Source organism: Brienomyrus brachyistius, unplaced genomic scaffold (genome assembly GCF_023856365.1).
Source record: "Brienomyrus brachyistius isolate T26 unplaced genomic scaffold, BBRACH_0.4 scaffold123, whole genome shotgun sequence".
NCBI classification, from domain to species: Eukaryota; Metazoa; Chordata; class Actinopteri; order Osteoglossiformes; family Mormyridae; genus Brienomyrus; species Brienomyrus brachyistius.
Genome location: NW_026042398.1, coordinates 436,658 through 451,063, shown reverse-complemented (window position 1 = coordinate 451,063; position 14,406 = coordinate 436,658). Strand labels below are relative to the sequence as shown.

The following is a 14,406-nucleotide window of genomic DNA, read 5'->3' as shown; positions in this document are numbered from 1 at the left end:
GGACCTGTGAAATGTGTGCGGGTTTTTTTTTTTCTTGCAACAGACACGAGTGAGCAATTCCTGTTATTGCGACCAGCCTAGAGTAGGGCATGATCTCTCCTGATGACATGAATGAGAAGTGGGTACTGATCTGCTTCCCAAAGGAAAAAATATAGAAGGGGTGTCTCTTTGGCAGACCCAGGTGCATGCTGTCCTTCCCTGTGGTTCCGACCCTGTTGGTTGGCCCGAACTGCTGTGTAATGCCCGTCAGTGAAGTCCCTGTCCCCTTCAGATTCTCTCCCCACTAACTGTACAGTAATGGGAGCTGTGATGTGTTTCACCTTTGACCTCAGCTGCACCGCAGTTTGTGGTCCGTCCGCGCGACCAGATCGTGGCCCTGGGGCACATGGCCACCTTCGCCTGCGAGACCAAGGGGAACCCCCAGCCCACTGTCTTCTGGCAAAAGGACGGGAGCCAGGTACAGTAATGTGTGTGTGCAGCCAGTCACCTGTCAGTCACCTGTCAATTACTCATCAGTCACCTGCTAATTACCTGTCAATCACCTGCCACCTGTCAGTCATTCACATGTCAATCCCTCACCTGTCGTCTGATTCCAACCTGTCAATCACTCACTTGTTATTCATCTGCAACCTGTCAATCACTAACCTGCCAATCACTGACCTTTAATCTATATGCTACCTGCCTGTCATCTGTGATAGATACCTGACTGACACCTGGATGTGTGTGCGTGTCTGTCTGTCTGTCTATCTGCCTGCCTGTGTTCAAAAGAATTCCACCAAATGTCCCCCCAAAACCAAAGCAACCAGTATCTGGGGCCTGAAAATCTTCCCTTTTCTTTCCCCTTATATGCAGCCCTTTCTGCGGACATACCCAAGCCCCCACCGTGCCACGCCCCCCTTTTTGTCAAATGTTGTGACTTTTGCCTACTTCTTTGTTTGTGTGTTCTTTGTCTGTAAAGAATGGCTACAGTGTTGTAGGATGCCTGCATAAATACGCAGAAAACAACTTAAAATAAAAACAATAATGGCTTGCATATCCCGACGGATTTTGTTTGTGCAGTAAACAAAACACCCCTTGTCCCATCTCCGTCTCTCATTGTAGACATTAGGAGAACCGCAGCAAATAACGAACGAAAGCACTAATTAAGTCATTCAGCCAGTGTAAGGGAAGCCTTTGTGTCTCACTTGGACGTAATGAAGTGGACATCTATCAGCCTCTGAGTGGGGTGGGGGTAATTAAAAAAACAACATCATTAGCTGCATTAAGGCCATTAGCTGTAATTGAATCAGGCTGATGTCTTCCTTTTGTATCCCGTCATTCTGTTTCGAGGACGAAATGAAAATGTCTTCCTGATCCAACCTTCCGGAGAGGAAATACGGCTCTTGAGATGCTGGTAGGGGAGGTTTCGGTCGCTGTCAGAAACCCCCCGGCTGCCCCCCTTCCCCCATACCCCCACCCCAACATTGGCTGTCTGCGTCAAGCCCCTGGCTTTAATTAATTACCAGCTTCTCCTAAATTGATTAAGCCCCGCGAACTGCTTTTTTTCACCTTGAGTTGCTCCACTTTGAATCGAATTTGAACGTTCAGAGTGAGCGGCGGGGGTGGGGGGGACAGGCAGGGAGGGAGACTGAAACGAGTACCGGGGTCTGTAAGCGCGAGGCGAGCAGAAAAGGAGGCTGAGGCCGGCTTCCGTGAGTAGGAGCCCATACCACTCGGACTCCCTAGTGTTCCTCAGTACGGTGATTCCAATTTCTGCGACCTTCAGCGTAGCCCTGGGAGGTAGGCTCAGTAAACAGCCAATCAGTGCAAGGAATAGCTTTAAAGGTACAGTGTTTGTCCTGTAGTTGACTGTAAGGGGGGGTTCATTATGCACGGTGTATATATGTCTGTACAGGTGTGTGCCGTACAGGGCTCTGTGCGATATGTGTGCTTACATGTCTGACTCCTTTCTCCTTTTTCTTCCAGAATCTCCTGTTTCCCAGCATGCCCCAGCAGACAGACAGCCGCTTCTCTGTGTCCCCCAGTGGGGAGCTCACCATCGCAGCTGTGCAACGCGCCGACACCGGCTACTATGTCTGCCAAGCCCTGACGGTGGCTGGCAGCATCATGGCCAAGGCACAGCTGGAGGTCACTGATGGTGAGGCCACACCCCCAGTGCAGAGCCACACCCATTATACACAGCCACACCCACCATTAATAGCCATACCCCTTATCTATGGCTTTTGCAGGGAGGGCTGAGCCCATGAATAATGCTTCCGAATGCCCCCATTCCCCAGACCAAAGCTACCGTAATCCACAATCACATACTCGCGGGCCTGCCATCGTGTCTCGGCTCCTGAAAGTCTTCCCACATCTCCCCCCTTATGGGCAGCCCTGTCTGCAGACACACCCAAACCCCCATTTTGCCACGCCTCCCCTGTGTCATGTGACTCACTGACTTTTTCCTACTTGTCATTGTGCTTCACTTATCAATTGCACTGAAACACACATACAGATAAATGTATCAGTTTCCTTTGTACGCTTTTGATTTTGCTCCGCGGGACATGTGACTTCAGTGATTTCAGTGTTGGAGGACGGGGGCCTTCCAAGTCCACAGGTGGTGACACCTTCAAATCTCGACTCCCCCGCTGGACAGGGTCATTACCCTAAGTGCCAGCGCCTGCCTGTGGCAGGTTGGCAGCTAATGTCTGCTTTTTTTCCCCATTCTTTTTGGCTGCCTCTCTGAGAGGCCACTTAATTTAATATCTACTCAAGCCTGGGAAAGGGGGTCGTTGTCCTTGAATCCTGATACCGGCGAATGAGCCAGCGAGTGTGTAATGGAGAACGTGAACGAGCACAGGCGAGGCTGCGTGCGAACGCCACGCTACGTCCGTAGGATCCGCTCCAGACTCTCTAAGGTGGAACTTGTGGATATCTAACCCCCCAGATAACCTAAAACCTCAACACCTCTTACGCTGCGTCTATGAAGCCCATTTATTTTTGTTCAGATGAGATTGCCTAGTAGGGGGACTGGAATATGTTGAGAATACTCCTTAATTAGGCCTCAGGACTGACATCATCTGCCACACCTTCTGCTAATGATCCTGGGCGTGGGGGTTTCAAGGTTGTATTTATTTACTCACTCTTTTTGCATTTCTAAATATAGCTCTGGGTCGTTAAAGCATCTTTCATGGGTGGGCAGCTAATCCCCTCTATATAGCCTGGGCGGGGCATTTAGGTAGGGTGGGGGGATTTCACAAACGTCTACCAACGTTAGGTGCTGAAATCTGCCAGCGTGTGGCATTGCGGTTAAGGGTCTGCCTGAAATCATTCAAGCTCACATCCCCTGTTATTTTATGATTGGCCAGCAGATTAATGAACTGAGCTCTGCACTGGGTATGAAACGCGGCCACACCATTGGAGAGAGTGCAAAGCTGCTGCAGTCCCCCTGCCACTAATAAAAGGATTTTGGAGCTTGAAAACTACGATAAATTGCACAGCTGCAAGGTAACAGCCAGGCAGATGTGATGGGAATGGTAGCAGGAAGTGATGAAACCTCAGATTCCACATCAGTGGGTGCGGCCACATGGGTTGCCAGGGGCTTCCACATTTCCCAGAATACACAGGGTGCTTGTAGCCTTGTGGTGTCATTATGAGCCATGAGTAAGGGAGCAAAAAATGTGTGGGGCTTTCAAAGAAAGCAGCACAGCACACTGCACGGTATCAGCGTCTACTCACCTCAGAAACCATCTTGTGCCCACGTCCCCTCCCCACCCCAGCAATGACAGACAGACCGCCGCCCATCATCCGGCAGGGCCCGGCCAATCAGACGCTAGGTGTCGACGAGGTGGCACTGCTGCGGTGCCAAGCTTCGGGGGACCCTTCGCCTGCCATCAGCTGGCTGAAGGATGGCATCAGCCTGCCCGGTCACGACCCTCGCCTGTCCCTGGTGGAGCTGGGCAGCCTACAGATCCACAGCACTAAGGTGGGTTGGGGAGGCCTGAGCACAGAACCGCAGGAGGCCCTTACTTGTATCTGTAGTATGCTACATAGCATGCAAAATTACCCATACTATAGTATGTACTATATGCTACAGTTATACTGTGCAAAATATCCATGCTACAGTATGTACTATATGCAAGGGTGCACATAACTGGTACACAAGTACGCAGTCACCTTTAGGAACAATACGTGCGACAATTGATTGTTTGAATAGCGCGAATGCATACTTATTTTATGTGCTTTTGCGCTGCTATGACAAGAAAATACCTTACATTTTAACCCGTATACCACAAATGAAATCAAGTTAGCATATAAAGATTAAAATACGTTTTATTTTGTTTTCACAGCAGTGCAAATACACATAAAATAAGTACGCATTTGTGTTTTTACAAACAATTGATTGTTGCACGTATCATTCGTAAACAATGCATTCTTGCATACCGGTTATGTGCACCCCTGACTATATGCTACAGTTATACTGTGCCAAATACCTATACTATTATATGTACTATATGCTACAGTTATACTATACAAAATATCCATAACATAGTATGTACTATATGCTATAGTTATACTGTGCATAATATCCATGCTACAGTATGTACTATATGCTACAATTTTATTGTGCCAAATATCCATACTATAGTATGTACTATATGCTACAGTTATACTGTGCCAAATATCAATACTATACTATGTACTGTGTACTACACTCACACAGTACAGGTCACTGCTTGTGCGTTAATTTCCATTTTCTTGGCAGTAGGTACACAGCAGTGGTCTATACCATGTCCTTTCTTTCCTTTCTCTCATCCGCTCAGCTCCACCTGCTCTATCTCCTCTTACTCTGTCTCTTCTCTCCGCATTACATTTAAAACGTTGCCTTTCAGTGTCACCTGAGAGAGGAATAGGGAGGCAGTGAGAAATTTCCGATGATGGCGAGACATAACTCATATGGACAAGGGCAATTATGTACCTCATAAGGAGATGAAAAGGGGATATTGATCTCCGTGAAGTATCTGAAGCTGCCGTTTAGTCAGAGGGGATACTGATGTGACTCAGACACACGCACTCAGGCATGGATTAAACACAGACACACCCTCACAGACAAACACAGTTTATATAGTCCTATCATTGTGGGGACTCTCAAATATTAGACTTTTTGCTGTTTTAGTTTTTTTGATTTTATTCAAAGATTTTTTTATAAAATTGAGGTTTATATTGTGGGGACCTAAAAAATGTCCCCTTCAGCTAAAAAGTAGCAGGTTTTACTATATTATGTGGTAAATACAAACCCTCAGACAGACAGTTATAGACAGACACACCCAGTCAAGCATGGTTTAGGCACCGTCATGCGTAACTACAGACACACACAGATACACACTAACACACACTAGGCAGAAACACACAGTCACACACACACACACACGCACACATGCTTGCTCACGACGACGCAGAAACGTACACACACTAATAATGTCTGCCATGTGGTCCCCCACAGCCCCTCTCACTCAAACCTCCATTACTCTTGTCAGAGCTGCCAGTGGCTGATGTTTTATTTAATAAATGAAGGGGAGACACAAGACTGGAAACCACACATGGTGGGGGAGGGGGGCATGGTGGGGGGTGGATGGGGTAGCAGAGCAGCTGTCAGTGGGGATCCAGCGCGTTTCAGCAGCCTCCCCTAAATGAATTATCACAACGTCATTGCGGTCAGCAAATGAAATTTATCTACGGAAAATTAAGGTCAGCACTTTCATCGTAGACCCACTCCCCCCCCCATCCCGCTCTTTCTAAAAGCAGACAGGGGCAGAGTAGGTTAATGCGTTTCTGGTGTTCCGCTTCCTCCGCTGGCTCCGGTCGGCGAAACCCGAAAACCAATGGGAGCCAAAGGACTTTCACAGTTGGGGTGGGGCAGGCTTTAGCCAGCTCTGCTGCAGTGCGATTGGCTGCATTGCTTTGATTGACGTTTCTCTTGCAGCTGACTGACTCAGGGATGTATACCTGTGTGGCTGGCAGCTCTACTGGGGAGACCACATGGAGCGCATTCCTGGAAGTGAGAGGTATGCTGGCATGCAGAAATGCCTCACACACACACACACACACACACACACACACACACACACATACACATATACACACACAAGTTGGTCTTTCTATCTAAATGGGGACCGTCCATTCATTTCTATGGGAAGAACCGTAATCCCAGTCACGACACCCTTAACCCCCACCCATCTCTAACCTTAACCACAAGCAACCAACCAAAATACAAGACTTTTGGCATTTTTATTTTTTTGATTGCATTCACAGATTTTTATAAAACTGAGGTCATCCAAATGGGGACCTGAAGAAGTGTCCCCACAAGTAGGGAAATTTCAGGTTTTACCGCATTTGGGGACATTTTGGTCCCCAAATGTGATCTATGCAAACCGCCCCCCCCCCACACACACACACCTTTGCATTGCTAGAATTGCATGTGAGGAAGTTCACCAACATCCCTGATTTGAAGTTGTTCCTTAAGGAGGAACGTGCAGGACTAAATGACACAGGACTAATGACACAGTTACCTGAAATGTTTAGCTTGAAGCCATTGCTGCACATGGGGGACACCGATTACTGACAGCCAGTTCACATACTTTGTCCCACACACAAATATGTAATATTGGATCATTTTCCTCAATGAACAGAGGAACAAATATATTGTATGTGATTTGTTCAATGTGATCACATTTTAAGTCATTAATGCAGAAACAGAGTGATTATACAGGTTCCCAAACGTTCCAGCACTGCACGCGCAGTATCTGTGCTCAGCGGCCGCTAGCTGCATCTTCTCGAGAACGCAAACAGCTTGTTCCCTCAAGCAATACATTATGAGAATATATGCGGTTTCGGTACTGCATTGTTAGGGTTTGAACATCTCAGATCTGCGTGCTACGCTGGGCTTGGGAGTCCCAGTATCTCCGAAATGGTCACTATCCTGCCATTTCCACCCATTACAGTATCGAGAATTTGTACAGAATGGTGCAATAGACCAAAAGTGTCCGGTCACTGGTGGTCGTGTGGCTGAAAGCACTTTGTTAAGCAGAGAGGTCAGAGGAGAATGACTTGTTAAAGCCAACAGGAGGGCTATATAACAGCATGATGCATCGATTCAGCAGAGCTATGCTGAATGGTTTCTATAAACGCACAATAGGAGTCAATGGCTAGTCCCTACATAATGTGTGTGTGGGGATTATATATGTATCATTACATTGTGGGGACCAAATGTCCCCACAATGTGATAATAACTTGCTATTTTGACATTGTGCCGATCAATTGCGATTTTCAAAAGGATTCATAATTTCACATATTTCCAACCCCTCCCCCCCTTCCAGAATCTGGTGGGACCACTTCTTCCGTTCCCTATGATGCCAGCGAGCTCCCTGGGCCCCCGTCCAAGCCGCAGGTCACCGATGTCACCAGGAGCAGCGTGTCGCTGTCGTGGCAACCAGGGGCAGCGGGAGCGTCGGCCATCTCACTATACATCATCGAAGCGTTTAGGTTTCTGCTCGCATTTTCCTCAAATCTATCTATCTATCTATCTATCTATCTATCTATCTATAATTTGATTAATCGAATATGAACGTAACACAATTCCCCTAACAAAGGGTTTCATCAGAGCGTAACCTCATCGTAAGTTGAGGAGCATCTGTAAGTTGATGTTTCAAGGTATTTTAGGCCCTTTAAGTAGACTTATTTAACTACGAGATTGATCATAGGATTGGCTGACAGATTAATTAACTAATTGTTTAATAGGCTGACGGATCCACACAATGCCTCTTTGCCTTTCAGCCAGTCGGTGAGTAACAGCTGGCAGACGGTGGCGGAGCGTGTCAGGGCCACACAGCACACAGTGCGTGGCCTGAGACCCAACACCATATACCTGTTCATCGTTCGTGCTGCCAGCGCCCGGGGTCTGGGGGACCCCAGTCCCGTGTCCCAGCCAGTCCGCACGCAGGGTGGGTCTGGCCGCTGCGAGGGGAGGGGGCTGCTGGAAATCACAATGCTAGGAGACAGGAGGCAGTTGGAGTAGCTCGACAATTAGAGCAGTGTACTCATGATGCAAAAGTTGTGGGTTTAAATCCTATGAATCACTCGTAAATTGTAACTGTTGTTTCTGCAGTAAGTTGGTTTGGATAAAAGTATCAGAAAAATTAAATGTACTAGTTAAAAGTTTGGACATGCCTACCCATAGAAAGGTTTATTTGTATCATTCTCTACATTTTAGAATAATTATAGACATAAAAACTAATAATATATACGTAATTATGCACTGGCCAAAAACGTATTAAACAAAAAATAATAATTTGTTGAGGGGGCAGCTCTGTAGGTTGGAACTCTGAGGGTTGCAAGTTCAAATCCTGTGGTCAGAAGAATGATCCCACCTCAGATCCTTGTGTATGACCCTTAACCCCAGTTGCCCCCGGCACTGGCTGAGCTCACTGTCCCCTCTACGCCAGTTCCATGAGGTGGCCTCCTGGGATGCTTGTCCAGCTGTCCTGAAGGAGGTCCCACATATACTGAGCAGTTATTGGCCGCTTTCCATCACTCTCAGGTCAAAATCATTTCTACTGTGTTTAGGTCAGGTGGCCAGGTCAGGTGGCCAGGTCATGTGACGCGACACTATCACTCTCCTTTGTAGGCAGCCTGGCATGTCTCAACTTTTAACTGGTACTGCCTTAATAAGTGAGTTAGTGCCACAAGCAGATCGACTGGGTATGTGCTTGGTCTTATTCATTTCTTTATGGAATTGACTCTCACCCTCCCATTCCCGGTCAGACCCAAGCCCCCCTGCACAAGGTGTGGACCACCGGCAAGTGCAGAAGGAGCTGGGAGAGGTGGTCATTCATTTACATGACCCCCAGGTCGTCAGCGCTACTGCCATCCAGGTTACATGGACGGTGAGTCGCAACCCAGCAGATCTCACAGTGATGTGGAGGAGGCAGAGCGAGACAATGACTGAAGACCCCATTGTGCTTCTATTTGTATAAACTTTATATAAAATGTATATATATTTTCATGGCTTTTCCTACTCTTCTGTTTTCTGTGGTTCTGTTCCACTTAGTTCCACTCCATTCTGTTCCTTTCCGTTCCATTCTGATCTTTTCTTACCTTTGACTCTTACTTCTTATATATATATATATATTTGTCCAGCTACGAAGTGACCAGGAAATATCTCATACCTGGAGTTCTCAACATGTTTTTTTAAGTCTTTTTTTGCATAAATGGAGTTGTAATCAATTCTTCACATTTTCCTCTTTTACAGCAAAAGACCTGCCCTCTTTTTTCTCACTATTCAAAAAAGCAGCTTAATTACACTAATAACAGCAATAATCCTCCCACACACACACACACACACATCACATACTCCTAGCATGGTGAGAATATAGCAGTTTTTTATATTCCAGATCAGGGTCATCATCCGAAAATCCAGGGCTGAATTAACAGCTGAGGCACGAACCGAAAGCAATGCTTTCTGACAGCACAACAACACGACAGATATCTTTACGAGCTGTCTGTGTTGGTTAGCTATAAGACGGTTAACTGCCAGCGATGCACATCTGCATAGATTGTTTGTGAATAACATCTGTAAGGGCTGTTTGCGAAGGGCATCTATAAAGGCTGTCTGTGAAGGAAATCTACGGTTTGTGAAGGTCATCTATAGGAGCGTTCTGTGATGGAAATCTATAAGGGATGTCTGTGATGAACACCTGCCTGATTTGCCTGTCATGGTTATCTGCAAGGCTGTCTAAGGACATCTATAAGGACTGTTTTTGAAAGTCATCGATAAGGACTGTCTGTAAAGGACATCCTTAAGCACAGTTTGTGAAGGACATCTATTACGGCTGTCTGTGAAGGACATTTCTAAGCACTGTCTGTGAAGGACATCTATAAGGACTGACTTTGAAGGACATCTATTAAGGCTGTCTGTCAAGGACATCTATAAGTACTGACTTTGAAGAACATCTATTACGGCTGTCTGTGAAGGACATTTCTAAGCACTGTCTGTGAAGGACATTTCTAAGCACTGTCTGTGAAGGACATCTATAAGGATTGACTTTGAAGGACATCTATTAGGGCTGTCTGTGAAGGACATCTATTAGGGCTGTCTGTGAAGGACATCTATAAGGACTGACTTTGAAGGACATCTATTAGGGCTGTCTGTGAAGGATATCTATAAGTACTGACTTTGAAGGACATTTGTAAGGGCTGTCTGTAATTTCTGAATACTAAATGATTGTGCTTCTGCCATGAAAAACAAGGACACACCACCAGCAATGCCCTGGCACGCTGATATCAGATGTAAATGCTCCACTGCACCCTTGCATTATTAATATTAATATAACTCGTATTGTACAGTAGCATGACTGTTTGATCCCGGTTACCCAGCACTGCATACAGAGAACAAAAATGTAGCCTTGATAGAGCCGCAGCCTCAGCCTTGATCCCCATTAAGGAGGGTGACACACTTCCTGTCAGCTCATGAACCGTGTCTGACGTGATGGCATTACTTCCTCCCTGATGCATGGGCGGATTGAAAGGTACGCTCTGGTGCTCTGGGGATACAGCATCCTCACTGATGACCCTCCCGGCACCGCTCCGGGCTGAAGGAGCGCTGAGGTTTCGTAGACAAGACCGACGCAGCTCTTCTGCAGGATACAAAGACCCTCCTGTGGGTGCTGAACGTGTGAGTGCAGGTGTGCCTCCCCCTAGATTTATCCTGGCGAGTCTAACAGCTTGTACACAATCCCCACATCAGTATCCACCTCTTTAATTCTGCTGGCGCTAGCGGGATTTTCCTGATGTTTTGACACTTTGTTTAAATGCTCCTTGGACGGGGTCTAAGTTCAGCTCGCTCAGCATTCTGTCCAGACGGTGGGGAGATGCTTGCTCTGCATCTCGACGCTGTCACGCTTTCCACATGCAGGTCTGACCCAGGAAAATCTGTCCCTCGATTCTTCTGTCTCCTTGGGCTGGCCAGCTCTTCGGAGTCGCGATTTCACACCTAGATTTGGATCTGTGGTTGTTGTTGAATATTTCCTAGGACTGTGTTGGGAGAAGCACCAGATGAAGCTGAATTGAACTGGAGGATCCTGCTTAAGATCTGCTGATGACCTCACTTGTAAACGAGCCCCCATCACACAGCGCCGTATACACTTGAGTAACACTCTTACACAGATGCCCCCCCCGTAATAGCACTGGGAGACATGGCCGGCCTCAGGTTCTGGAGGGCAACTGATTTCCGAGAGCCGTGTGTCACTGTATAACTAAGGCAGTTTAAGACAGATTTGGGTCTTTATTCCAGTTTAGCTATGGATGGCTGGATGGATGGATCTATCACTAAAGATAGATAGATAGATTGGAAATTAATATTTGTAATTTTTTGCTGGGTTTGGAAGCTCAGAGCTGTGGACTCAACATCTGGGAGCCTGATATCTGCAGGTATGGCAGGGAGCCATGAGCTGATATGGCTGCCTCGGACAAAGACCCTGGGTATCCACTCTCCTCTCTCCTGAGGCCCTGTTCCCCAAGGGGCCATTGGCGATGCCCTCCTTCCAGAACATTCTGCGCGAGTGGCACACAGTAGATGTAAATGCTTTGTGTCATCAAGGGGAATAAATCACGTCCTAATGCCTCTGCTGTAGATCATCCTTTGTGAAAGTTACTGCTTAATGGTTATACAGTAATTTACATCAAACTCAAACCTCAGTTTTGTGGTCGGTCAGTTACTCTTCATTGTCACACGGTTGACATGCTAATACTCTAATGTGTAAAAGTCGATGGAATCCACCGCAGCTTTTGTGTTCCTTAATGAAAAATAAAATGCTGTTCATCGTGAATTCGACATCCTTCAGAGAAGGACTAGGACTGGCGCTTGCTAATTTGTTGCTCAGTCATGACCGTAACCGATGGGACTGTACCATCACCCTGATAAAGCAGGTGTGACTTCCTGTTCATTCATGGGCACTTCCTGTGAGCAATCGGGCACTTCCTGTGAGCGATCGGGCACTTCCTGTGAGCGATCGGCACGGAAATAGTGGCATGATGCACGTCATTTATAGGCGAACAGCAAAACGCAGCGGGGAGGCAGGAAATCACACATATACATACGTACACACACACACAGTAACACACACACAGTAACACACACACAGAATCTCATTTATTTTATTAACACTAACTGTGGCGGAGCAATCAGTAAGTTAGAAAAGTAAAGCTTTTATATTCCCGAATCATTCAATTAGGGGATTGTAAACACAAACGGCGAAAGCACTCAGCTGATTTATTTTCCTAGTGAAAACGTATCATTTTGTATTCCTCTTAAAAGCCCTGGCCATCTTCTCCCACGGTTTACAGGCCATTACAGTGACTTATTCCTTTGATGCCCGCATCCATTAAACTGTACAGGGCAGAGTGTTGCCTTTGGAGCTGCTCGCCGGCGCCCCCTGCCTGTGGACACTCCCCCCCCCCCAATTCCTATCACCCAGGTTTGTGATTCATGAAGACGAATCGTATTGCGGCAGGCATTTTCATTGGAGGACCGCAGAGTCGGGGCCGCTTAGGCGTGCCGCCCTCCTGATGGGCGTTAATTAAGCAGAGGGCGTCGGCCGCAGTGGTGGGACGGGCTGTGAGAGGGATGCACGTCTCTGTGGTCGCCATGGCGAAGCCATCCTGGGTTTGGCTGGGATCAGGTGACCTGCTGAGACATGCACTTGTAGTCTGGTTCCTCCCTTTTCTGTCCTTTGCTGCTGCTTCTGCTGTCCCTATAACCATTTATACTTTCTGTATTCTTCATACTTTATTTTTACATCCATTTTTGCTCTTCTTGCAGTCTATATGTGAATTACCTTAATGTACTTCCTGTTATGTAACCCCTTACCCCCGCCCCCTCTGTATAGAGGCTCCTCCCCTTCCACCTCATCCACATCTTGATTGGTTTTCCCCCTGCTCAGGTGGACCAGCAGACGCGTTTCATTCAGGGCTACCGTGTCCTATACCGCCAGGCCTCGGGCCTACCAGCCCCCGGGCCCTGGCAGGGCCAGGATGTGACCCCGCCCTCTGAGCGCAGTGTGGTGCTCTCCGGTCTCAGGAAGGGCGTGGTCTATGACATCAAGGCCCGTCCCTACTTCAATGACTTCCAGGGGGCCGACAGCGAGTCTAAGACTGGCCGCACTGCGGAGGAAGGTGGGGAAGAGGCCTGGATTTCCATCAGATACTGGGATAGTGAACAATGCATCAGTGGTTACCAGTGTAATATGTGAAATATAGTATAATCTGCGTAAGCAGCATTTGAATATTTTATGCTATACATGGGGGGTCTCTGAATTGCTCACAATGTATAATTGTATGTGTGAATGTGTTCGTGTGTGCTGCCTGGAATAGGCTCCAGCGCCCCCCTCTCCCCCACCCCCATGACCCTGACCAGGATTAGTGGCTAGACGGTGGACTGATGGATGGATAGTACAGTTTCCATGCACTGAAATTTTATATATAATATATCATACACACATACATATAGCTGTGTGAATAGGTCATTCTAATTGGACAGCTGGACACAGTGATGTAATAATGGGTGCTGGGCTTGGACTCTGATTGGCTCATTATGTCTCCAGCCCCCAGCGCTCCTCCTCAGCAGGTGACCGTCGTCACCCTGGGGAGCCACAACAGCACTTCCATCAGCATCTCCTGGGACCCCCCGCCCGCCGACCACCAGAACGGCATCATCCAGGAGTACAAGGTGCCCCATGTCCCCCCCCCCGCCACCCCCCAGCCTAAAACGGGGGTCTCGGTGAATTCCTGCAGGGCCACGTACGCGCTGCCTTCCCAACCTCTTTTGTATCTGCTCAGCAAATCCGCTCATATTAGTGTTTCTGACGCTTTCCGCGGTGATGAAGTGCGTCTCCGGATGCTGCCCGTATTTGTGCTGAGAGTTCAGGAACACGCCGTGTTATAGATGTGGCGGACACACAGAGCCCCCCGCGGATAGGGCTGCTAATTAACCACCAGTTGGACCAATCATGTCAGAGAAGAGGTTTGTAATGAAAATTAAAAGCCAGCCATCTCCCAGTTCTCCAGCTACGGAAAGGAAAAGCCCACCAGTCTAAAGCCTGTTACCAAGTGTGTATATGAGTTATCAGACACTACACCCTTTTCCTGTAAATACAGTGTATTTGGTGTAAATACGGTATTTACTCTGTTTTTACCATGTTTCCATTTACTCGTGTTATAACTATTTTGTAACCTGTCTCAGTGTGCTACGTCTTTCTCTGTTGTCTCCCTGCTTCAGTGTTTAATGTTGGTCGATTTGGGTTTGGACCCTAATGTTCTTTACAATATGATTAATGTGATTTTTTTTCTTGATAACTATAGTAAGACTATTTTCTG

At 47.3% G+C, this 14,406-nt stretch overlaps 1 protein-coding gene across 6 annotated transcripts in view; it reads left to right on the top strand.

Moving 5' to 3' along the window:
• The first annotated feature begins 325 nt into the window (after positions 1-325).
• The window catches only part of LOC125727879 (roundabout homolog 2-like), a 32,010-nt gene continuing 17,929 nt past the window's right edge, over positions 326-14,406 (top strand). For 5 of the 6 annotated variants that reach the window (XM_049004874.1, XM_049004871.1, XM_049004873.1 and 2 more), the window contains exons 1-9: positions 326-457; positions 1,966-2,137; positions 3,759-3,964; positions 5,963-6,044; positions 7,356-7,521; positions 7,813-7,979; positions 8,800-8,921; positions 12,975-13,206; positions 13,635-13,759. In XM_049004874.1, coding sequence (XP_048860831.1) covers positions 386-457; positions 1,966-2,137; positions 3,759-3,964; positions 5,963-6,044; positions 7,356-7,521; positions 7,813-7,979; positions 8,800-8,921; positions 12,975-13,206; positions 13,635-13,759 — 1,344 coding nt within the window. In that variant the 5' untranslated portion in view covers positions 326-385. The remainder of the gene's footprint in view (positions 458-1,965; positions 2,138-3,758; positions 3,965-5,962; positions 6,045-7,355; positions 7,522-7,812; positions 7,980-8,799; positions 8,922-12,974; positions 13,207-13,634; positions 13,760-14,406) is intronic. The other variant, XM_049004870.1, reaches the window with a different exon arrangement.